Here is a 26,699-nt window from a genome sequence, read left to right on the forward strand (position 1 = left end):
CGCTCTCCCCGGACCCCGCATTCACTATATCCGCTCTCCCCGGACCCTGCATTCACTATATCCGCTCTCCCCGGACCCCGCATTCACTATATCCGGTCTCCCCGGACCCCGCATTCACTATATCCGCTCTCCCCGGACCCCGCATTCACTATATCCGGTCTCCCAGGACCCCGCATTCACTATATTCGCTCTCCGCGGACCCCGCATTCACTATATCCGCTCTCCCCGGACCCCGCATTCACTATATCCGCTCTCCCAGGACCCCGCATTCACTGTATCCGCTCTCCACGGACCCCACATTCCTATATCCGCTCTCCCCGGACCCCGCAGTCACTATATCCGCTCTCCCCGGACCCCGCATTCACTATATCCGCTCTCCCCGGACCCCGCATTCACTATATCCGCTCTCCCCGGACCCCGCATTCACTATATCCGCTCTCCCCGGACCCCGCATTCACTATATCCGCTCTCCCCGGACCCCGCATTCACTATATCCGCTCTACCCGGACCCCGCATTCACTATATCCGGTCTTCCCAGACCCCGTATTCACTGTATCCGGTCTTCCCAGACCCTGCATTCACTATATCTCTTCTCCCTGGACCCTGCATTCACTATATCTGGTCTCCCCGGACCCTGCATTCACTATATCCGGTCTCCCCAGGCCCTGCATTCACTATATCCACTCTCCCTGGACCCCGCATTCACTATATCTGGTCTCCCCAGGCCCCGCATTCACTATATCCGCTCTCCCCGGACCCTGCATTCACTATATCCGCTCTCCCCGGATCCTGCATTCACTATATCTGGTCTCCCCGGACCCTGCATTCACTATATCTGGTCTCCCCAGGCCCTGCATTCACTATATCCGCTCTCCCCGGACCCCGCATTCACTATATCTGGTCTCCCCAGGCCCTGCATTCACTATATACGCTCTCCCCGGATCCTGCATTCACTATATCCGGTCTCCCCAGGCCCTGCATTCACTATATCCGCTCTCCCCGGATCCTGCATTCACTATATCCGGTCTCCCCGGACCCTGCATTCACTATATCCGGTCTCCCCGAACCCTGCATTCACTATATCCGCTCTCCCCGGATCCTGCATTCACTATATCTGGTCTCCCCGGACCCTGCATTCACTATATCTGGTCTCCCCAGGCCCTGCATTCACTATATCCGCTCTCCCCGGACCCCGTATTCACTATATCTGGTCTCCCCAGGCCCTGCATTCACTATATCCGGTCTCCCCGGACCCTGCATTCACTATATCTGGTCTCCCCAGGCCCTGCATTCACTATATCCGCTCTCCCCGGACCCTGCATTCACTATCTCTTCTCCCCGAACCCTGCATTCACTATATCCGCTCTCCCCGGATCCTGCATTCACTATATCTGGTCTCCCCGGACCCCGCATTCACTATATCTGGTGTCTTCAGGCCCTGCATTCACTATATCCGCTCTCCCCGGATCCTGCATTCACTATATCCGGTCTCCCCAGGCCCTGCATTCACTATATCCGCTCTCCAAGGATCCTGCATTCACTATATCTGGTCTCCCCGGACCCCGCATTCACTATATCCGCTCTCCCTGGATCCTGCATTCACTATATCCGCTCTCCCCGGACCCTGCATTCACTATATCCGCTCTCCCAGGACCCCGCATTCACTATATCCGCTCTCCCCGGACCCCGCATTCACTATATCCGCTCTCCCCGGACCCCGCATTCACTATATCCGCTCTCCCTGGACCCTGCATTCACTATATCCGCTCTCCCCGGACCCCGCATTCACTATATCCGCTCTCCCCGGACCCCGCATTCACTATATCCGCTCTCCCCGGACCCTGCATTCACTATATCCGCTCTCCCAGGACCCCGCATTCACTATATCCGCTCTCCCCGGACCCCGCATTCACTATATCCGCTCTCCCCGGACCCCGCATTCACTATATCCGCTCTCCCCGGACCCCGCATTCACTATATCCGCTCTCCCTGGACCCTGCATTCACTATATCTGGTCTCTCAAAAAAAAAATATAAAGTTATAATCCTACACCCACAGTTGATCCAGAGGAAGGCACAATGCCCAGCAAAGCATGATCCAATTTGCTCCTGCAGGGAAAAAATTCCTTCCTGATCCCCCGAGAGGCGATCGGATATTCCCTGGATCAACGTCACCTATAAATGTTATATCCAGTTATATTCTGTGTATCCAAGAAAGAATCCAGGACTTTCCTACAGCAATCCACTGAGCTGGCCACAACTAACTCTTGAGGGAGTCTATTCCACATTCTCACAGCTCTCACTGTGAAGAAACCTTTCCGTGTTTGGAGATTACATTTCTTTTCTTCCAGACGTAAAGAGTGCCCCCTTGTCCAGAGCTGAGGCTGTCAATCACAGGCTGTGTGCTGGAGCTCCCTTCCCTATCACCTTTTTTTTCCTCTTGGTGTCAGGAAAAGCTGTCAGAAGTGATGCACAAGGCAGCAGACAGAAATTACATTTTGTGCTCTGGACTGAGGCCACACTATAGAGGGATATGCTTTGTTCCTATTTCATGTCAGAGGTTTACAGCCTGAAATGTCTGAGACACAACACTCGTATACATTCCCTTTAAGGGGGAAGGATTGTAGTAAATGGATTTTATTGGACAGAAACAGTACAGAAACAGTCGTGATCGTATGACAACACACTGGTTATACCACAATATAAAACATTCCGAGGGACAGACACAAGACTTGGCATTCTGACAAACGATGGCACTCCCAGAGGTGCAGCATGGCAGGTCACCAGGTACTTACATTGTGGACTGGTCTGCCGCAGTACAGAGGCAAGTGACCAATGACCATTCTTCTCCGGAGATCCCCTTCATCAATGTATGGATGGTGGAAATGAAGGTCAACAGCTACATTTCTGGCCAAAATGCAAAACGTGAAAATTTGGTCATTTTGTTCAGCCAGTTTTCTGATCCAGACAGCCCCGCCAGGATCTGACCTCATTTTTATCTATTGCAAATAAAACACTACAGCATTGGTCAAGCACCGCCCCTCCTATCATCGAGCTCTCACCGTACTGGACAATCGAGTGACAACTCATTGTGCTTCTGCTTCCTCTCCCATTAAGAGAGCTGTATTCCTGTATTCTCTGCCTGATGGAAAAAAATCCTCAGTGTGCAGCCCCCCCCCCAATGCTTACCAGAGCCCACTCTCGATCCAGCGCTGTGCACGAGAGCAGCGGCTCTCCCAGGACTCTCTCTCTCCTCATTGGCTGAGACACAGCATTGGCTCCTGCTGCAGTCAATCACAGCCAGTGAGAAGGGAGCAGGGGACGGGACATGAGCCCCACTCTGTGTGTCATGTGACATACTGAGGCGGCTCAGGACGTACTCGGATTGGGGGGCACTGGGTAAGGGGGAGGAGCCAGAAGCACTGGCGGGGTCCCAAGACGAGGAGGATCGGGGCTGCTCTGTGCAAAACCATTACATAGAGCAGGAGGTGTGTATTATTTTAACCATTTCCCAACCATGTTATAGCCAAAAGACAGCTACGACGGTCAGTTAGTTCTGGGAGGGCGTCTCCCAGAACCACGCCTTTGGACACAGCTGATCACATCTGGGCCAATCGGAACAGCCTTTTACCATGTGATCAGCTGTGTCCAATCACAGTGTAGATTGTAATTGTTATATGCTGACAGCGCAGGAGGAGAGGAGAGCCGGTCAGCGGCATTTCTCAGGGGGACATTTACACTGATCAGTGCTCCGATAATCAGTGTAACCCCATCAGTGCTTAGTATCAGTGCTAGCTATCAGTGCCCATCAGGGCAGCCTATCAGTGCCAATCAGTGCTGGCTATCAGTGCCCATCAGTGCTGGCTATCAGTACCCATCAGTGCTGGCTTACAGTGCCCATCAGTACTGGCTATTAGTGCCCATCAGGGCAGCCTATCAGTGCCCAGCAGTGTTGCTTATCAGTGCCGCATATTGGTTCAGCCCCATCAGCGCACATCAGTGAAGGAGAAAAATCACGTATTTACAAAACTTTATAGCAGAAACTAAGAAAAATTTTTTTTTCAAAATTTTTGGTCTTTTTTTTGTTTGTTTAGCAAAAACTAAAAATTAAATACCACCAAAAGAAAGCTCTGTCTCAAACAAATAGTAACAATTTAGTTTGGGTACAGTGTTGCATGACCGCGCAATTGTCATACAAAGTGCGACAGCGCTGAAAGCTGAAAATTGGCCTTGGCAGGAAGGGGGTGAAAGTGCCCGGTAGGCTAGTGGTGAAAGGAAAAAAAAAAGCCTTTAGGACCACTCTAACAACTTTAAGCCGGCCATACCCATGTATGCGGCCTCTCGGCAGGTGGGCCTTAACTATAAGCCCGCCACACCCATGTATGCTGCCTCTTGGCAGGAGGTCCTTAATGCTGAGCTGGCCACACCCATGTATGCGGCTTCTCGGCAGGTGGGGCTTAACACTGAGCCGGCCACACCCATGTATGCAGCCTCTCGGCAGGTGGGCCTTAATGCTGAGCTGGCCACACCCATGTATGCGGCCTCTCGGTGGGTGGGCCTAAATGCTGAGCCAGCCACACCCATGTATGCGGCCTCTCGGCAGGTGGGCCTTAACGCTGAGCCCGCCATACCCATATATGCGGCTGCTCGGCGGGTGGGCCTTAACGCTGAGCCGGCCACACCCATGTATGTGGCCTCTCAGCAGGTGGGCCTTAACGCTGAGCGGGCCATACCCATATATGCAGCCCTGTATAAACAACTTACTGTATTTAGAGTGCACTCCCTGCACACTCCCAGCATGGTAACCGGCAGGGATGCGTCACATGATCAGGTGTCACGTGACTCGAAGGGCCACCTCCGCCTTCCGGCATCAAGAAGCTCTTAAAGGGCTAAGAGGCATCGGAGGGAAGGGGTTAAGGAAGTTTTTAATGAATGTATAATTGGGCATTTTTTAATCTGGCTACTCAAGGCACAATTGAAAGGAATCCACCACTGGTGGACCAAAATCAGGGCATTCGCCTCCATTTAGGATCAGGCTAGGGTTCATTAAACCCTTGCATTCAATAAAGTTCTAATAAGGATCCCTGGAATAAAAATATTGTTGGTGATGTTATCTGGATTTGTATGAGACAACTTGGAAAGTGATTACCATATCATGTCTTGAGTGTTTGTATTCCGTGGGATATAAGGTGGCTTGTCCCATGCTGTGAGCATGGTAGTGGTCATCACCAGTAAGTTGGTGGGAAGCCCATTGGAGGTCATCCTCTATAGAGCTCTCCTTACCAAATTTGCAAACAAACAAGGGAAGAGATGCTAGATCTGAAAAAAAAGTGAAATGGGGGCGGATGTTTAATATCCTAGACTCCTCCCACAAATGACAAGCAAAAACTAAAAATCAGAGCCCCATCATTAACGCCTGCCCCATCTGTATGTTCTCAAACGTACTCCGCATGCGAATGTGGCCTCAGATATTAATGCCGCATAGATAACATATTTACATATTTTTGTGCATTCCTAAAGCAGAGCTCCGGGCAGAAATATTAATGCATCGTTGTAAAGGTGCATTCATACCATTGAGCAAAACATTCTTCTTCGTTCCATTGATTGCCATCCAGGTTGTGAGGAAATCATCCTTTCCCAAGTGGTTCACAGCGCTCTTTCTTCTTAATTTTTGTTACATAAGACTGGTGGCCATTATGTTTTCCAGCCTCCTGAACACCGGTCTTGTAACTTCCCCACTGTAGTACTTTAAACAGCAAGCAGTGATGTAATTACGCCCCATTCGCTGTAGTGGGTGGACCCAGGAGTCTCAGACTCCCGGTCTGATCCACCCACTTTATCGCAATCCGTGCCTCAGCTCCGTCTGCCGCCACACTCACTCCCTCAGTTCCGCCCGCACATGCGCCCATCATCTTACATTTCCCTAAGCATTGTGGGAAATATAGTTTTCTACAGCATGTGATGTGATGTGTGGCTCTATCTTAAGTCCTCCTCCTGGAAGGAGGGCGATTTTCAGTGGAAAGTTGTGATGTCATGAAGCTATAAAGTCATGGATTTCTCAAAAAGTAAGCCCCTTTCTGATAACATTTGGCTGTAGTTTAATTGGGCCAGCAGAGAGCATCTTGTAACCAAAATATAGCAGAATCCTGGAGTTCAGCTTTAACTTGGCTTTCACAAGTACAATAAAGTTTGTTGATTATGGAATTTTATTGATTATGGGACATCCTAGGAAGACCCACCCATGCGGTGCCCGATTTGAAAGGTTTTGTGTGCGTGCAAAAAATTCCAGAAGGTCTGAGCTGAAAAAATATCTCTATGGCAAATATCTGTTTTCGTTCATGGATTCGCTAGTGGTATGAACAGACATAGGAGAATACTGTTCCAATTCTGGATTGGCAGATCTGAATACTTCTAAAAACTAGAGACAGGCGTTTAGAAGGACAGTTTACCAATGGCAGCTTCTATGTTTCTGCCATGACAGGTTTCCTTTAACCACTATTTAATACGTAACCAGTAAGTACTAAAGAACTAGCTCTTTCTTTGCTAAGTCTAGAACAGCCTTTCTTGACCTTTTTACTCCAGAGGAACCCTTGAAACAATTTTCAGGTCTTAGGGAACCCATGCAAAAAATTAAATCATCGGGGGTCCATTAGAAGAAAACCCCTTACGTTGGTGGTCAGTAGGAAGAATTACATTCTTACAATGGTGGTCAGAATGCCAAAGACATTTTATATGTTCATTGGATCATACCACTTTTTTTTTTTTTTTTTTTTTTTAAGTCCGCAAACGTGAGACTGTAACGAAAAAACCCGTAAGTGTCCGCAAAAAAGTGCAAGTGCAGAAACACACACACGAAAAACGTGCACTTAGGGGTGTGTTTGTCCTACCCCCGAAAGGGTTGGACCGTTCACCCGATCCCCCGGGGCACGAAGCTCCTGACAGGGACAAGGTTCCCATTTGGTCCTCCTGGCCAAAAGGCCTGGTGGACCACCGTTCCTTATGCCCAGCCGAAGCCGGACATCCAGTACTAGGCAAGGGGGTTCTCCCGAAGAGAAAACCCCCTAGGGATCAGGGGAGGAAGGAACCGTATGGCCACACATCCTCCCCCTAGACTTCAGGTAAGGCCCGAGGACCCACACCCTCCATCCGTGAAAAACACACACATAAGAAAGCAAAAAGTGACAAAACGTGGGAGTGAATAAATAAATAGAATAAAAATAAAAAAGTGGTACCATACCACTGGTTCTGCCAATTGGCATTGGACCTGGACCCATGGAGGCATCATAAGATGGGAGGTCAATTAGCCACAGGTCAAGGAACAACAAGCAACTTCTGGAGGAACCCTAGTTGAGAATCCCTGGTCTAGAACATTCGAGAGGTGTTTAGCTCCACTTAGCAAGCCAGGGTATCTCTGTGCCACTTTACCTTTACAGAGACCCTCTTAGGTCTTTAAACAAATGAACACACCAGTTCCCAGCAATAGAAGAGGTATTATATTCACCTTTTTTTGACAACCTATGTCTCCCACTTCCCCTCTGTCCTATCGCTGCCGATTTCACCAGTCTCTTTGGCCTTGGACAGTTCTGGGAGTATCGGACGCCTGTGCCCCCGCCACGTGTTATGGTTTCTTCTTCTGATCCCCACATCACTCAGCAGCCATGGGAAGTTAGGAGACATGGGCCCCCAGATGGTCATGCCACCCCTTCTACTGCAGGAAACTGGTGTTTCCATTTGTTTAGGGCAATGTTTCTGAACTTTTTTCAGCCAAGGCACTCTTTAAAATGCTGCACAAATCTTGAGGCACCCCATTAGAAAAAATTTAAAAAATTTAAATAATAGTTTTACATATCGCAGCAGCGTCTACATATGTAGAACACCCAACATTAGAGGTGATTTATTTCTCCATCTCTGCAAGCTGGTACCAACTAGTATTGCAGCATTTCTCTTCTTCCTTGGTTTCTCTCCCTCTTTCTGCTAATGTAACCCTAGGACTGACAGAGAGGGGCAAACAAGGATGCTTTGAAAGGCCTGATGTCCTCCTCAACGGATCACATCATTGATTCTTAGGATGAAAGTGGCTGCTCCGCACGGTGTCCAAAATTGTAATGCTGCACAAAAGAAACCCGTGGCTTTGTGTAACAAAATGGCAGGCTTGATCCACTCCCTGGCTGGTTTCACATTTTTGGGCAATTACAGCAATATGTAGACATTTTGCCAAGGCACCCCTGAAGAACTTAGAAGGTGCCTTAGTTGGTAAAGGCTGGGTCTCTTAAGGTAGATTGGTAGCCATTTCTAGGTATGTTCTGTGCTGAGATACCCTAATGGTGGTACTTATGCAAATTAGAGTAGAAACCACTTTTATAGAGGCTCCTGGTACCGGTACAAGAATTTCATCTATGTCTGCATACTGATATATTTCCAACTTTTTATTAAAGGATAAAGAAAGAAGAGCTACAAAGTTCTCAGGTGATCATACAAATAGAGAAGGAGTTGTGTTGGAAAAAATAATCAATTAAATCAGGCAATATATGGGAATCAAAGTCCCCCTATCAAAACCAGTAATCTGAGATGAACAGCAACCATTGTCGTCATTTCAGAACACATCCTACCAGCAGTCAGGTACTGGGTCCAAGTATACCCAAAAAAAAGAAAAAAAAAGGGGGGGAAATTAAGGTAGGAAACAAGAGAAAGAAAAGAATAAGAGAGAAATGGAAAAGCAAGAAGAAGAAGAAGAAGGTCATCCGAGGCCCAGCTAAAGGACAGATAAGTATTGGGTCCACAATCAATCACTTCCAATGTTTAGCAACAGTGATCCTCGAAGCTAAGAGTATATAGAGGATCAATTTTGTTGATTTTTTTGGGGACCTCCATAGTCAATTTCTGAAAAAGGGCTAATTCTGGGAACATACGAATATTCTGCATAATGTTAGAAGTTTTCAGTTAGGTCTCCTTTGCTGCTTAGCAGGACTATGAGTTGGGAACTTGATTTTAAAGCAGGGTATCTTAACCAGGGTATGTATATTATATAGGGCACGCTTGTTGGAGCCCAACCTCTGTAGCTGTACGATAAAGGTGCCAGATGGATATCAGGGATGGATGGATGCATGGATGGATGGGAGCAGTAACACTGAGGCAGCTCTTCTTAGATTGGAAGCAAGACTCTATTGCAGTAACAAGAAAAAGAGAGGACGGCGCCTCTAAGTGCAGTATTGACCATTTATTTAGTAAACAATGGATAAATTGCACTTACAAGATAAGCGGTTAAAAAGACTCATCGTGTGGTAATTAGATCCAGGTGGGACGTCCAGCCATCCAGCAGCAAGCTATGCCTATAGGATCAGGAAGTAGAGTCCAGGATGTGCCTGTGCATCAAAAATGAAGCTTGGAGAGCAGAGTCAGATGTAGCAGGTGAAGGAGGCGGTAATGCATTTCGGAGCATACTCAATAGGCTCCTTCTTCAGACTCTACTTCCTGATCCTATAGACATAGTTTGCTGCTGGACGGCTGGATGTCCCACCTGGATCTAATTACCACACAATGAGTCTTTTTAACCGTTAGTGCAATTATCAATTGTTACCTAAATAAATGGTCAATACTGCACTTAGAGGCGCCTTCCTCTCTTTATCTTAACCAGGGTTCCTCCAGAGGTTGCTAGGGGATCCTTGAGCAATGAGCAATTTAGATAAGTTCCCATTGGCACCATTGATATTTTTATCTATCTGTAAGGGGGTAATTCTTCCCAATGGCCACAAGTGTAAGGAGCATTCTTCCCACTGACCATCACACCAATGTATCATGAGTTGTAGATATAGTCATTTTTAGCAGGGGTTCCATGAGGCTAGAAAGTTATTTCGATGGTTCCTCCATGTTGAAAACGTTGAGAGACTGCTCTACAGTATATTGCTCCTCCAATATGCACGTTTTGCTAGCCATACATTGAAAATCTGCTTGCCCTTTTCACTCCTCACATTCGGAGCTGCATGTGTTTTCTTTAAATATAACCGAAGAAAGAATTACTACTTATTCACAGTCGCTCTCTAGTTACTTTGTAGCAAACTACAAGAGTGTGATCTCTATATTTTACTCAGGCAAAGCCCCTCCAAAACATTTTAATTTCAAGGTTCTGCTTGTCTGTTACATCAGCCCCAGTTCTTTTATATCATCCAGAGATAATGGCTGTAATGAAGAGTGGTCCATGGTTGGTGTTAGCCAGTGGTCACAGAAATGCAATTAATGAAACATTCAAAATACATATCCAATATGTAATGAAAAATGGGTTGCCAAGCCAAGAAAAAAAAACAATTCCACCTGACACTCTTCATATTGCAAGCCAGGGGTCATACCTTACAAAACAAAGTTAACCGCATCAATATTTGTAGACATTTTGCTAGTAGGCCATTAAGAAAATGTTGACACTTGAATTTCCTATCTAAATGACCATTCCAAAGCCAAGTGTAGAGAGCTGCCCACCGTTCCCCCAGGACAACAGGCAAAATCAGAACATTTCCCATTGGATACAGTCTGTATAGATGTAATGGAACATGAGAAGTAATACTTGCAAAATGTATTATTCAACCTGTCCAGCCTTTTAAATGTCACATATCAGTTAAGAGGAAGAAACATTTTGAAGGCCTATTCCATCGAAAACTAGTCTACTGGAAATATCTTTCTTTCATAAGTCTCTGCCCAGCACCCATTCTTTCAAAGGGTATTATGAAGTTATCACGATCCTTTTATATGTTATCTCTAAATTTCTTGGTATTAAAGTCTCTACAACAGGAGGTTGACATGATTACAGGATTTCTACTGCTGGACTGAGTAACCCACTGACAACTTACGTGCCATGGAGACTGCAGTGATTGGAACTCCTAGCCATGTCCAGACCCTGTTGCTGAGCACCTTGGAAGTTTTGTGTTTCCACTCAACTTTAGGTGTTCCCACTTCTTTAGCTGCATTTTTCATAATGTAAAACAAATCAAAAGTGTTAGAACCCTTCAGAAAGGTTGTGGCTTATATGTCAACCTGTAAGGTCAAGAGATCCCACCACCACAGTCCCTAAGAGTTCTATTAAACAGGCCCTTCATTCTCCAGCATTTACCAAAACACACATATATCAGTTTTGGTAGGACCGACCCTTTCAGGACCGCAGGATTACTACAGGGCACATTACTAAATGTCTATAGATTCAGTGGAAGAAGGAAAACAGAAGCAGATAGTTCAACTACAAGACCACCATGCTATGCCTGACTGACCCATATGGATATACTGCATGTTCTGCTATCAGACAAAAATACTTATATAAATTATGGCAGAAGTATGACCCAGTTTCCTCATCTCTGTGAGGTGGATACCTGGTCTTCATCTCCTGTTTGCTTTTGTTACATGCAATGTCTGTCATACATCTCACATATGAAAGGATTCCTGGTCAGAAGGTTATTACTTCACATACTGACCAGAAGGAGTTTTCACTACGACACCCATAACCGGTGCTCAAACATCACACAGCATGTAATATAAATAATAAACGGCAGATAATTGAGCACCTCCACTACAAACGCAGTGCTCCAGAATGGGTGGAAAGGGTCAGGACTTGTGCTATTGCAGGACTTTACTGTTGCCTGGGACCCTGATGCGGAAACCTAGCCCCCCTCTCCACCAATAGAGAAACAGCTGGTAAAATCTCATAAATCAGTTGCAAGCTATGCTACTGTTGTCACCAACAGTTCTCCATATGTTCTAGAAAGCGAAGAACTTAGAAATGCCTATATCTTTGGCTCTTCACCAGGGACGGACTGAGAACTCATGGGGCCCCTGGACAACAGGGGATCATGGGGCCCCTGTGTCCTCGCCCACACTCAAACCACACCCAAAAAAGCCTATGAAAGGTACTAGGGGCATCTCATGGGGCCCCCTACTGACCCTGGGTCCTCGGGCAGTGCCCGAGTGCCCGCATGGTCAGTCCGCCCCTGCTCTTCACTGTATTCTAGAAATATAGAGAGGACTAAACAAGCTAGTAACAAAGAAGCTTAACGTTAAGGGCAGAGTAGATCTTGTTTCCATAGATCCTGACAGCAATAAAGAACAAACACTAGGTCAAGTCTTGCCAGATTCCACTCAGACCACAGCTCTCTCCCACCAGAAAGACAATAAAAAGGTCCTACTGCCAAGTTTTGCCAAGCAATGGATTGGGCTGATATGGCCACGTGTCCAAACCCATCACTCTTAGTGAAGAAGTGCTTTAAGTGTGGACCTTTTGATGGGCTACAAGGTGAGAGCTGTGTGTAAAATTTTTGCCGCAGTTTTGGCACATGTAGGGTTTCTCCCCAGAATGGGCTCTCTGGTGTATGACCAGATTGGAGCGGTGAGTGAAACTCTTGCCACAGTCCCTACAAGAGTAAGGTCTTTCCCCCGTATGAACCCTTTGGTGGGTCACCAGGTTGGAGCTGATGCTGAACTTTTTCCCGCACTCGCCACAGCTGTAAGGGCGCTCCCCAGTGTGAACTCTCTGGTGAGTGACTGCATTTGAGCTGGTGCTGAAGGTCTTTCCACATTCAACGCACATGTAAGGCCGGGATCCAGTGTGGACTCGAAAGTGGGTTACAAGGTTCGACTTCTGAGCAAAACTCTTTTGGCAAATCACACAGATATAAGGCCTGGACTTTGCAAGGGAATGCTCTTCAAGATCATCGGACATGTTCTTCCTTTCTTCTTTGATTTTCATAGGTAATGACTTAGTTTGCATATTTAGTTGGATTCGCAACCACTGACGATCTTGATTCGCTTTTTCTTCCTCAGATGAAGGATCTTGAGCTTCCTTATGCTCTTTTGTCTTTTTCACTTTTGGACATTTATCCTCACTGGATTTAGTCCCTTTAGATGAAAGTTTGGCTTCTTGGTCCTTCTTTTTACTCAAGTCCTCTTGAGTTCTCTTTTGTGAGATTTTCGGTGATGCTTCCATTTCTCAGGCTGATGCGAACAGAGATCTGTGGTCATCCAGGTAATGGACTGTTGTGCTGAAAACAAAGTAGAAATTATTGTAAGAGAATGCAGTAAGAACAGCAAATGACCTTTCATTGCCTACCAGGATCAGAGTTGCATTTAGACACCATGCTCTCCTAGACAAGCAGAATAATGATGCCCTTTGGTACAAACTTTGCTCCATGTAATTATTTAGTAAAAACTTCCTGCTAGAAGGGGCTAATTAGGTTAGCACGGGGGTCTCCTTTATATACAGAGCTAGTGTAAAGACCTCCAAACAAGAGAAAAGAAGAGTTTCATATTTTCAGAACTATAATGACTTTTCTGACTACTCTCCACATCCTCCCAAAGTATGTCCAGAGATGGCGTGTTCAGGGTGCTGCCCCCACTAACCCTGCTACCATAGGTACTAGCCCACAAATGGTAAATATGGTAAATACAGACTGATCATCAAAAGAAAAAAACTGATCAATGTATTGTACCTAAAATAGAACACCCACACACATTTTTTTTAGTTTTACATGGAGTGGTAAATTCCATACCTGGCACAGCCCTGTGGTAGACCTGTCTTACAGATCCTGTGTCAAGTGGCTGGCCTGCTTCATAGTAACCACAGGGAGTCATCAGCTACTACAAAAGAGCTTGACAAATCCCAGGCGCCATGTCTCCATGGCGACTAAAAATTGTGTCCAGGCGCCTGGGTTCACACACGCCCCCCCAATAACCTTCAATAGGAAGCCGCGCCCTGTAGGCTTCACAGGGAAGTCGCGCCCCGTAGACTTCACAGGGAAGTTGCGCCCCGTAGACTTCACAGGGAACTCGCGTCCCGTAGACTTCAATGGGAAGTCGCGTCCCATAGACTTCAATGGGAAGTCCCATCCCGTAGACTTCAAAGGGAAGTGGCGTCCCGCAGACTTCAATGGGAAGTCCCATCCCGTAGACTTCATAGGGAAGTGGCGTCCCGCAGACTTCAATGGGAAGTCGCGCCCCGCAGACTTCAATGGGAAGTCGCGCCCCGTAGACTTCAATGGGAAGTCGCGCCCCGTAGATTTCAATGGGAAGTCGCGCCCCATAGCCTTCAATGGGAAGTCGCACCCCGCAGACTTCAGTGGGATGTCACGCCCCGTAGACTTCAATGGGAAGTTGTGTCCCGTAGACTTCAATGGGAAGTCACGCCCTGTAGACTTCAGTGGGAAGTTGTGTCCCGTAGACTTCAATGGGAAGTCGCGCCCTGTAGACTTCAGTGGGAAGTTGTGTCCCGTAGACTTCAATGGGAAGTCGCGCCCTGTAGACTTCAATGGGAAGTTGTGTCCCGTAGACTTCAATGGGAAGTCGCGCCCCGTAGACTTCAATGGAAAGTCGCACCCTGTAGACTTCAATGGGAAGTCGCGCCCCGTAGACTTCAATGGGAAGTCGTGCCCCGTAGCCTTCAATGGGAAGTCGCGCCCCGCAGACTTCAGTGGGATGTCACGCCCCGTAGACTTCAATGGGAAGTTGTGTCCAGTAGACATCAATGGGAAGTCGCGCCCCGTAGAATTCAATGGAAAGTCGCGGCCCGTAGACTTCAATGGGAAGTCGCGACCCGTACACTTCAAATGGAAGTCACGTCCCTTTTCAAAATGGCAACAAAACGCAATGCATGTGAATCGCATTGGTTTGAACCACTTCAATAGGAGCGCAAAATATCTAGCCTGTCATGTGAACCTGTGAGTTTCAAATAAATCTAGAATTTCATGTGTGAGAACACCTGGACATTTTGGGATTGCAGCAGAATCTCTGTGATCGCAAAATGCAGGTTCAGGTGCAATTATTTTCAATGGCGCCTAAAACGTGGCGCAGTTTTTGCCGTGATTGTCAAGTTGCAAATCGCATTGCGTGAAGTCCAACCCACGCTACGCTAAAAAAAGCCTGGCTCCTAACTTTTTTCAGCTGGCTCCTAGATTGAAAGCAAATTTGTCAAGCCCTGCACTACAGTCATTCTTCACTTTCCAGGCATGGAATAATCAGACTTACATACCTAGAATTCAGCTTTAATGTGATTTTAAAGGATATTTTTTTATTAAAATTAAAAAAAGATGTTTGACTTACCTTCTCGGTGCAACAATTTTACACAGAGCGGTCCCTTACCTCCCCTTTGGCGGTCCCCCGCTGGTGCTGTTCTTCCAAGCGTGCCCTCGGCATGCTGTGTCTTCTGAGCCAGGCTGTGTGCGTCCATAGACACACACACAGCGCCAGCAAGCCACACCCCCGCTCCCTACTCACAGAAGTTTAAATGACAGCAGCAGGAGCCTATGGCTGTTAGACCAGGAAAAGAGGAGAGTGGTGCTGCATCCAGGATGGCCCTGGGTCAGTGGGAAGAGTCAGGTAAGTGTTTAGGCATGGCAGGGAGGGGGGTGATAGTAGGGTGTTGCAGGGAATGCGTTAAAGTGGTTGTAAACCTCAGACGTGAAATATGAACAAAGCATATCCCTCAATAGTGTGTACTTGTCTCAGTCCAGAGCACTAAGCGTCATTTCTGTCTGCTGCCTCGTTCCTCCGCAATCAGCATGAATCACTTCTGAAAAGTTTTCCTGACACCAACAGAAAAATGGTGACGGGAGGGACTACTAGCCCGTGATCCCTCTGACCCAGCTTCCATCTCCCTCACTACTACTGATGGACTTGCGGATCCCCCTGTTGAGGCCTTCTTCCATTTACAAGCTAACTACTCCTCTATATATGCAAGTTTACTACTGATGATTTCATTAATGTACATTTTATGGACCAATTGATGATACATTTGAACTCATGCAAATGGTACTAATGTCCCATGTGGATTAGGGTTGTGCCATAGAATCTTGTTTATAGCCTGTGATTGACAGCCTCAGCTCTGTTTCTGTGTGCTGTGTGAAGTGGGTGTGTCCCTTCCCTCCAATCAGCTCTCACTGAGCTCTGCAGAGTGTAATTTCAGCTCTCTGCCCCCTTTTTTTTATGAACTCTCATACAAATTTTATAAATGTTGCACTTTGAATGGCTGTTAGAGAAAAAAAGACTGCAGATAAACTGGTACAACTTACGAGGGAGGGTTTGTTTCATCTCTGTGTATCACCTGAGGCCAGTAACTTCACTGGGTATATGGAAGGGTTCACAACCACTTTAACCTCGTCCCTCCGGGTGGACACCATGTGGCGTCCTTTCAGGCATGCGCATTGCTGCAGGGCCGCGCTGCGGCACGATCTGTCACCGGCCGTGTACCTCGGACGTGGCCAATGACAGATCTGTGTACCGGCCCCATTGCCAGTATCATGTGACCTGCTGTGACCAATCACAGCAGGCCACATGACAGTTGTATACAATGGGTGGCTTCCTTTCATGCCATCCATTGTATACAAGTGTGTCTAGCTGTGAATGGTCACAGCAATCACATGCACAACCTGGGCCAATCACAGCCCAGCTGTGTCATGTGATTAGCCGTGGCCAAATCACAGCTAAGCACAAAAAAAACCTGAATGAATCGATTTAATTCAGGTAAATGCTTGCTTATAGCAAAGTAATTCTTTGCTATAAGCAAATTGTGTAAAAAAAAAAAAAAAAAAAAATACTGTTCACTTCCCCAAAGTTGTACAATGTTACTATGGTAACATCATACTACTTTGGTTGTAGTGAAATATGAAAAACAAAATCTTAAAAAAGAGAAAAAAATTACAACTTCAAAAAACTCTTCATGCCTCTTATGAAGTGCGTCGGACTGTCTACTTTGCAAAAAGGGGTCATTTGAGGGATATCTGCAGTGTTCTGACATTCTTGGACCTGAAGAAATTAGATTGGCCGTCAGTACTTCAGGATTGATCAATATTCAGATATATTCCATAGTTTGTGAATGTGATAATTGTGCGCACAGATATGGACAATGACAACCATAATTTGGATCATACTCTGCAAATGTAATTCTTACTCCAAATCAGTCCCCCTCCCTTTTTTTTTTAATGGCATGTGGTGCGTGTGTATGCTGGGGTCACAAGGCCATCGGGCACAGCTGGATATGCTTCATGGTTGTAAACCCAATTAGCTGGTTCCATGATGTCTGACCGGGTTGTAAAGCTATAAACCAGTCAGTCACTGAACATGAAAGCATTCCAGGGTGGCAGTAAAACATACATCCCACTTGAAACCACTTTTTCATACAATTTCATAAATCCTGGCAGGAACAAAGTACGATAAAACAAAGCATATATGCAGAGAGGTCAGTTTAATACGAGTCATCTGATACCTTACACTCTAGATAACGTCTACCAGAGAGCAGAAAGTGATATCTCTTTAACCGTCACAGCCAGATATGTCATATTTGATGTCTGGAAGTTCAGCATATGGTTCTGCATATTAACCTGCCAGTGGCTAGGCTGCTGCATGCACCTACGGAAGGTTATTGACCATGGTATAAACGAGTGAGGGATTTGGTCATAGCCAGGGTCCCCGCCTAAACACCCCTCCCCAAATGAGGCGATTGGTTCTCTGCTTTAAGGAGACACCCTGCTGGGTTCCTAGAAAACAGGCTGTCATGCCTGGAGAGAAAAGATGAAGAGATTCTCCCTTTTAACATCAGGAACCAACTGTGGGAGAAAAGGCACCCTTTTTTTCGGACACTTGAACGCTGCTTAAACCAGGACTTCTGCAAGTATTCTACCTTCTTAAACGTCTTTCTGTTATCTCTCTGTTGTGTTATTGCTCTCTCTATTTATATATACAGTATATATTGGTTACATCTTTTCTGTAAATATTTTTATTGCACCATTTTGACCTTTTTAGTAATAAATCCTATTTTCCGAAAAGTGTTGAACTGTTTCTAAAGCTCTTTAATGCAAACTAAGAATCTCTGTCTCTGAAGAGTGCTACGGTGTGTTTTAAAACCTCTGGATACATCTGTCTGCAGTGGCAGTGTGTATACAGACGGTTATTCAAACATCATAGTGTTACTGCTGAGATTGGTGAGTTTCCTCCTTCTCTGTAAAACGGCGGTGGTGGCAGTGTGAAGGGTTAATTGCGTAATTAACCTGACCCAGTAACAATCGCTCTCAGGTGGCTGGCACATAGATTGTGGTCCAGTGAGCTGGAAAATCTCTGTGCAGGGTGCAGCTGAGAGTGGCATTGTTACGCACGTGACAGCGCGGTTTTAGATTGGCTAGTCCTTCGGTCACAAGTTGGTGAGAAGGGCTGGGGGTCTGATGCCGCGCCCGTCACAGTGAACTCTATAACTTTCCTACAGACTAAATATTACATCCTAATTTGGGTTATTTTCACCAAAGACGTAGCAGAATACATCTCGGCCTAAATTTATGAAGAACAATTATTAATTTGCAAACTTTTATAACAGAAACAAAGAAAAACGTTTTTTTTCAAATTTTTGGTCTTTTTTTGTTAATTTATCAAGCAATAAAAACCCCGGCGGTGATTAAATACCACCAAAAGAAAGCTCTAGTTGTGTGAAGAAAATGATAAAACTTTAGTTTGGTTACAATGTTGCATGACCGCGCAATTGTCATTCAAAGTGTGAGAGCGCTGAAACCTGAAAATTGGCCTGGGTTTGAGTTTAGAACCACTTTACACCCCGGTCACACTGGGTGCGACTTGGCATGCAATTTGCATGCCTTGCAACTTGCAAATTGTATACCAAGTTGCACCCTATTGTCCACTATTAGAGCGGTCATATTTATTTATTTCAGGTACTTATATATCGCCATCAATTTACTCCGCGCTTTACATATCTATTGTACATTCACATCAGTCCCTAACCCTGAAGGGGCGTACAATCTAAGGTCCCCAACTCACATTCATATACAAGGGCCAATTTAGACAGGATCCAATTAACTTACCAGCATCTCTTTGGAGTGTGGGAGGAAACCGGAGTACCTGGAGGAAACCCACTCAGGCACAGGGAGAACATGCAAACACATGGCAGGAGGTGCCGTGGCTGGGATTCAAACCAACGACCCGAGTACTTCCAGACAGAAGTGCTAACCATTTAGCCACTGTGCTGCCCGTATCGGCGAGGTTCCGAATTGGTTGGAGCCGCACCAATTTCTAAAGTCGTGCATGCGCTACATTTGTTGCCATTTGCATAGATCTCTGTGTCAGATATCTTGCAAATCGCAACTGAAATCGGCATGTCCACCGATTTTGAAATCGTGTGACTTCACTGCAAGTCGCACGATTTCCAAATTAGCTTTGATGTGACCGGGGGGCTTAAAAACAATTAAATTGCCTCAAACTAATGATGATGACGAAGCATCAATCTGTATAAGCAGCTTTTTAAGCGGTCCAAACAAAATGTAACGTATGACCACAAATTGTAACATATTACCACAAAATGTAACATATTACCACAAAATGTAACATACAGTCAGGTCCATAAATATTGGGACATGGACACAATTCTAACATTTTTGGCTCTATACACCACCACAATGGATTTGAAATGAAACAAACAAGATGTGCTTTAACTGTAGACTGTCAGCTTTAATTTGAGGGTATTTACATCCAAATCAGGTGAACGTTGTAGGAATTACAACAGTTTGCATATGTGCCTCCCACTTGTTAAGGGACCAAAAGTAATGGGACAATTGGCTTCTCAGCTGTTCCATGGCCAGGTGTGTGTTATTCCCTCATTATCCCAATTACAATGAGCAGATAAAAGTTCCAGAGTTCATTTCAAGTGTGCTATTTACATTTGGAATCTGTTGCTGTCAACTCTCAAGATGAGATCCAAAGAGCTGTCACTATCAGTGAAGCCATCATTAGGCTGAAAAAACAAAACAAACCCATCAGAGAGATAGCAAAAACATTAGGCGTGGCCAAAACAACTGTTTGGAACATTCTTAAAAAGAAGGAACGCAACGGTGAGCTCAGCAACACCAAAAAACCCGGAAGACCACGGAAAACAACTGTGGTGGACGAGCAAAGAATTCTTTCTCTGGTGAAGAAAACACCCTTCACAACAGTTGGCCAGATCAAGAACACTCTCCAGGAGGTAGGTGTATGTGTGTCAAAGTCACCAATCAAGAGAAGACTTCACCAGAGTGAATACAGAGGGTTCACCACAAGATGGAAACCATTGGTGAGCCTCAAAAACAGGAAGGCCAGATTAGAGTTTGCCAAACGACATCTAAAAAAGCCTTCACAGTTCTGGAACAACATCCTATGGACAGATGAGACCGAGATCAACTTGTACCAGAGTGATGGGAAGAGAAGAGTATGGAGAAGGAACTGCTCATGATCCTAAGCATACCACCTCATCAGTGAAGCATGGTGGTGGTAGTGTCATGGCGTGGGCATGTATGGCTGCCAATGGAACTGGTTCTCTTGTATTTATTGATGATGTGACTGCTGACAGAAGCAGCCGGATGAATCCTGAAGTGTTTCGGGAATATTATCTGCTCATATTCAGCCAAATGCTTCACAACTCATTGGACGCTTCACAGTGCAGATGGACAATGACCCAAAGCAGACTGCAAAAGCAACCAAAGAAGTGGAATGTTATGCAATGGCCAAGTCAATCACCTGACCTGAATCCGATTGAGCATTTCACTTGCTGAAGACAAAACTGAAGGGAAAATGCCCCAAGAACAAGCAGGAACTGAAGACAGTTGCAGTAGAGGCCTGGCAGAGCATCACCAGGGATGAAACCCAGCGTCTGGTGATGTCTATGCGTTCCACACTTCAGGCTGTAATTGACTGCAAAAGATTTGCAACCAAGTATTAAAAAGTGAAAGTTTGATTTATGATTATTATTCTGTCCCATTATTTTTGGTCCCTTAACAAGTGGGAGGCACATATGCAAACTGTTGTAATTCCTACACCGTTCACCTGATTTGGATGTAAATACCCTCAAATTAAAGCTGACAGTCTGCAGTTAAAGCACATCTTGTTCCTTTCAGTTCAAATCCATTGTGGTGGTGTATAGAGCCAAAAATGTTAGAATTGTGTCGATGTCCCAATATTTATGGACCTGACTGTATGACCACAACATGTAACATATGACCACAAAATTTAATATTGACCACAAAATGTAACATATGACCACAAAATGTAACATATGACCACAAAATGTAATATTGACCACAAAATGTAACGTATGACCACAAAATGTAACATATGACCACAAAATGTAATATTGACCACAAAATGTAACGTATGACCACAAAATGTAACATGACCACAAAATGTAACGTATGACCACAAAATGTAACATGACCACAAAATGTAACATGACCACAAAATGTAACGTATGACCACAAAATGTAACATGACCACAAAATGTAACATGACCACAAAATGTAACGTATGACCACAAAATGTAATCTATGACCACAAAATGTAACATGACCACAAAATGTAACATATGACCATAAAATGTAACGTATGACCACAAAATGTAATATTGACCACAAAATGTAACATGACCACAAAATGTAATATTGACCACAAATTGTAACGTATGACCAGAAAATGTAACATGACCAGAAAATGTAACATATGACCAGAAAATGTAACATGACCACAAAATGTAACATGACCACAAAATGTAATATTGACCACAAAATGTAATGTATGACCACAAATTGTAACGTATGACCACAAAATGTAACATATGACCACAAAATGTAACATGACCACAAAATGTACCATGACCACAAAATGTAACATATGAACACAAAATGTAACATGACCACAAAATGTACCATGACCACAAAATGTAACGTATGACCACAAAATGTACCATGACCACAAAATGTAACATATGACCACAAAATGTAACATGACCACAAAATGTAACATATGACCACAAAATGTAACATGACCACAAAATGTAACATATGACCACAAAATGTAACATGACCACAAAATGTAACATATGACCACAAAATGTAACGTATGACCACAAAATGTAACGTATGACCACAAAATGTAACATGACCACAAAATGTAACATATGACCACAAATTGTAACATATGACCAGTCTCACTGTCTGTATCAATGGAGCGAGCGCACATGGTAAGTGGCATCCTATTGGGGGCACCAGCAAGAGAGGTGGAGCCTGGAGCGCCAGCGGGAGGAGGAGGTTTCGGGATGCTCTGTGCAACTTTATTGCACAGAGCAAGTAAGAATAGGTTTGTTTGTTATTGAAAGAAAAAAAAATCCTTTACGACCACTTTAACCCCTCGCCCTCCAGAGGATTTACCCCCCTTCCTGACCAGGCCATTTTTTGCGCTACGGCGCAGCGTTACTTTAACTGACAATTGTGGGGGGAGGGGGGATGGGTAATGCCACCACTTGTTTTCAGTGCTGGCTGCAGCAGAGGCAGAAACTGCAAGGGGGCGCTGCTAAGGTGTGAGTATAATAGGGGTAGAGGGGGCACTTTGCGCACCGTCACCCTCTCCTGAGTGGGAAGATGACAATGATTCTTTGATCCAAGATTTAGTGAATAAAACCGGAGTGATTTAACGCATTATGGAGACTAATTGTGCCTGAAAATGACAGTGACGGTGTGATTACAGCTGCATGGAAGCTGATCTGTAATATATAGGTCATGCTTATGATCCGCCCAAACTGCAGACTACAGCAAAGGATATTTAGAGCAAAATTCTCCTTGGCACAACTGTAATAAAAGATCACGGAGACGTGTTTGCATCCAGGATCAGCAACACGAGGCAGTGCGCTGTAGCATTTAGCGATGCACCAATATATCGGCGGCCAAAACGGTGTTATCGGCATTTTACAATAGCAAAAAGGTGCCGATAACGACTTCTCTGTTTTTATTTTAAAAGAAATATGCCAAGGCAACTCACATGCAAAGTCGCGTCCCATGGACTTTCAAGCAAAGTCACGTCCCATAGATTTCCGTGCAAAGTCACGTCCCATAGACTTCCATTCAAAGTCACGTCCCATAAACTTTCAAGCAAAGTCATGTCCCATAGACTTCCATGCAAAGTCACGTCCCATAGACATCCAAGCAATGTCACATTCCGCAAACTTCCAAGCAAATTCACGTCCCGTAGACTTCCATGCAAAGTCACGTCCCGTAGACATCCAAGCAATGTCACATTCCGCAAACTTCCAAGCAAATTCACGTCCCGTAGACTTCTATGCAATGTCACATCCCGTAGACTTCCATGCAAAGTCACGTCCCATAGACTTCCAAGCAATGTCACATTCCGTAAACTTCCAAGCAAAAGTCACGTCCCGTAGAGTTCCAAGCAATGTCACATTCCGTAGACTTCCAAGCAAAGTCACGTCCCGTAGACTTGTATGCAAAGTCACATTCCGTAGACTTCGACACAAAGTCACATCCTATAGACTTGTAGGCAAAGTCACATCCCGTAGACTTCCAAGCAAAGTCACGTCCCGTAGACTTGTATGCAAAGTCACATCCCATAGAACTTCATGCAAAGTTACATCCCATAGACTCCTCCTAGTTACTTCAAAGCAAATTCACATCCCATAGACTTTCATGCAAAGTCGCGTCTCCATAGATTTTAAAGTGGTAGTAAAGCCACATCGTTAATTTTTACCTACAGGGAAGCTTATAATAAAGCTTCCCTGTAGGTAAGAAGACTATGTCCTAAATGTGCACCGTTTAGGATATAGGCCCCATTCACACGAGCAGACCGATGGGGTCCACCTGTCCGGTTTTCAGGTGGACCTGATCAGTTCATCCATAGACTTCTATGGACAAATGGCCATCCAATCCAATACACCAAAAACATATGGATGGGGATCCCCATTCGTCCAGCAGATTGGATCGATGATAACTGGGTGAAAATGGACAGGCGGTCCATTTCCGTCTGACTGTCCCATTGAAATCAGTGGACAGTGTCTGTCTGCTCTGTAGCAGCAGTATATAGATCTATATATATATATATATAATGTTTGGGAGTTGTTTGACATTTTCTAGCAAAACAATACAGAATTAAACTTGGTCTTCAATAATAGAAAACATAATAAATGAAAGGTGTCATGGTGCCGGTCAGGAACCTGGATGATCCTACTAAATTTGTTTTTTTGTAAGTCCGCGGAGGTGTGAAAAAAAACGAAAAACCTGTAAGTGAACAAAAAAACATGCAAGTGCAAAACACCAACACAAAAAAGTGCACTTAGAGGTGTCCTTTAGTTCCCCCCCAAAGGTGTAGGACCTCTACCCTTATCCCCCGGGGTGCAAGGCTCCTGACAGGGACTAAGGTTTCCACATGGTCCACCTAGCCAAAAGGCCTGGCGGACCCCTTTCCTTGTGGCCAGCTGAAGCTGACCGCCAAGTACTAGGTCAGGGGGCTCTCCCAAACCCAGGGATAGAGAAACCAAAAGGCCACACATCCTCCCCGAGACATCAGGGGCGGACTGACCATTTGGAAAGTCAGGTGCTGCCTGAGGGCCCTGGTACCTTTTTCATAGGCTTTTTTGAGTTTGGGCAAGGACACAGGGGCCCCATGAGTTGTCAGTCTGCCCCTGGGCCCGAGGACCCACACCCTACCAAAAGGCAGAGAAGTGAGAATTGGCACCAATTGTTACCGATTTTTAAGTCCACAGAAGTGCGAAAAACCTGTAAGTGAACAAGAACCGTGCTAGTACAAAACCAACACAAAAAAGTATACTTGGGGTGTGCTTTGTCCACCCCCCGAAGGGGTAGGACCTCTACCCTGATCCCCCAGGGCATGAAGCTCCTGACAGGGACTAAGGTTCCCATGTGGTCCTCCTAGCCAAAAGGCCTGGTGGACCCCTTTCCTTGTGGCTAGCCTAAGCCAGCTACCAAGTACTAGATCAGGTGAGGAAGGAACCAAAAGGCCACACATCCTCCCCCTGGCCTCAGGGTAGGCCTGAGGACCCACATCCTACCATCCAAGACCAGACACAAGCACATTGACCCTAACCAACAGAACTTTTTTTTTTTTTTCTCTCACCATAAGCTTTACCCATTTTGTTGTTGTTCATTAGGGAGAGTATTCTGACCCAACTGCAAAGGATCATGGTCATTTGTATACTCCTTTCCTTGTTGCGCATTAGGGAAAGTGTTCTGATCCAACTGCAAAGGTCACCCTCATTTGCATACTCCCTCCCATTAGGGAGAGTTTTCAGATCCAATTATAAAGGTCACCCTCATTTGCATACTCCTTTCCTTGTGGTTACATATTAGGGAGAGGTTTCTGATCCAATTGCAAAGGATCCTAATTTGCATAAAGACCTCAAGAAGTGTGCGATTATTCAAAAATATGCAAATATGTCTGTCACATTTCCCACCCAAGAAAACCCCTATTTTTTCCAAGATGCACCTTCAGTTTGTTTGATCGTCCACACACTGTTCCAATAGATCACCCCTCTCACCTTATCCCCCCCACTTTCATTGATAATGATGGTTTTGGACCATACCAATTTAACTTAGGGAGCGCATTGAATCTAATTAGCATATTTGCTCTCTCTCCCTCCCCCGTCTCTCCTGGAGATCCCCCTGACCTGGTACTTGGTGGTCAGCTGCTGTTGTTGGATTGAACAAGTCTAAGGCTGGCCATACATTATTCAATTTTCTTGAGATTTTTGCTTTAGATTTACCAAAACACATATATATGAGCTCAATCCTAAACAACACTTTCATTGTATCCAGTTAGGCGGTAAATCTAAAAGAAATTGGGCAGAAAATTGTATAGTGTATGGCCAGCCTAAGAGGTCCCTTTTATTTCTATATAAATGATCCTACTGATTGTATACATTGTATCTTTCATCCTCTGTATTGGGATGGTGCTGTACAGAAGACAGGCTGATCCCTATGTACCTCCCCATAGGATTGAGACCAGTTAGGGGGAGACACCCGGCCCATCGTGCTGGTCCACTGCGGCTCCCTCCCTCCCATGTCCGCCCCCGCAGTCCCCGTCCTACCTGATCCCCAGGAAGCCTTTTGTTTATGCGCTTTGTAAGCGGAGGACTGGAGAGGCCAATTAGGAATCCGGCGCCGCGCTGCATTCTGGGAATCGCAGTCATCCCGGGCCGGCCGAGTTCATTCAGAACTACAAGTACGGAGCGGCCGTGCAGGGGCCGGCCAATCGGAGCGGAGCTGAGCGTTCTATCCCCGCCCCTTTTTTTTCCTCTGTAATATGCCATCAGGGAATAAAAAGCAGATTGTGGAAGTATTCGGCGGCGCTGCGGAGACCTCTAGTGGTTGAATGCAGTTGGTGCAGGGAAATATACAATCTTTGTTTTCATTTTGGATAGAGCAAGGGAAGGTTATAACCCTTTTTTTAATTATTATTATTTTTTTATTTTATTATTTGCAGGTACTTAAATATCACCATCAATATACAACTTTCTTTCTTTTTTTTATTTTGAATAGAGTAAGGGAGGGTTATAACCCTTTTTTTTAATTATTTTTTTTTATTTTATTAATTGCAGGTACTTATGTATCGCCATCAATATACAACTTTTTTTTTTCATTTTAGATAGAGTAAGGGAAGGTTATAACCCTTTTTTTAATTATTATTATTTTTTTTATTTTATTAATTGCAGGCACCTATATATCACCATCAATATACAACTTTCTTTTTTTTTCATTTTGGATAGAGCAAGGGAGGGTTATAACTCTTTTTTTTAATTTTTTTTTTTTTTTTATTAATTGCAGGTACTTAAATATCACCATCAATATACAACTTTCTTTCTTTTTTTATTTTGGATAGAGCAAGGGAAGGTTATAACCCTTTTTTTTTAAT

General features: G+C 45.0%; 1 protein-coding gene across 1 annotated transcript; it reads right to left on the reverse strand.

Moving 5' to 3' along the window:
• Nucleotides 1–8,410: 8,410 nt before the first annotated feature.
• LOC149437704 (uncharacterized) lies at nt 8,411–25,991 on the reverse strand. The gene is made up of 2 exons (XM_089660714.1): nt 25,876–25,991; nt 8,411–13,012 (listed from the first exon to the last, which is right to left on the reverse strand). The coding sequence occupies exon 2, from the start codon at nt 12,955–12,957 to the stop codon at nt 12,238–12,240; it is 720 nt and encodes a 239-aa protein (XP_089516840.1). The 5' UTR covers nt 12,958–13,012; nt 25,876–25,991; the 3' UTR covers nt 8,411–12,237.
• Nucleotides 25,992–26,699: the final 708 nt, after the last annotated feature.

This window comes from Staurois parvus, unplaced genomic scaffold (assembly GCF_062004578.1).
Source record: "Staurois parvus isolate SC_StPar_1 unplaced genomic scaffold, SC_StPar_1.0 ptg001267l, whole genome shotgun sequence".
NCBI lineage: Eukaryota > Metazoa > Chordata > Amphibia > Anura > Ranidae > Staurois > Staurois parvus.

What these genes read in the sequence shown, in the direction of transcription:
- LOC149437704 (XM_089660714.1), bottom strand. Translation starts at nt 12,957, where the DNA reads ATGGAAGCATCACCGAAAATCTCACAAAAGAGAACTCAAGAGGACTTG.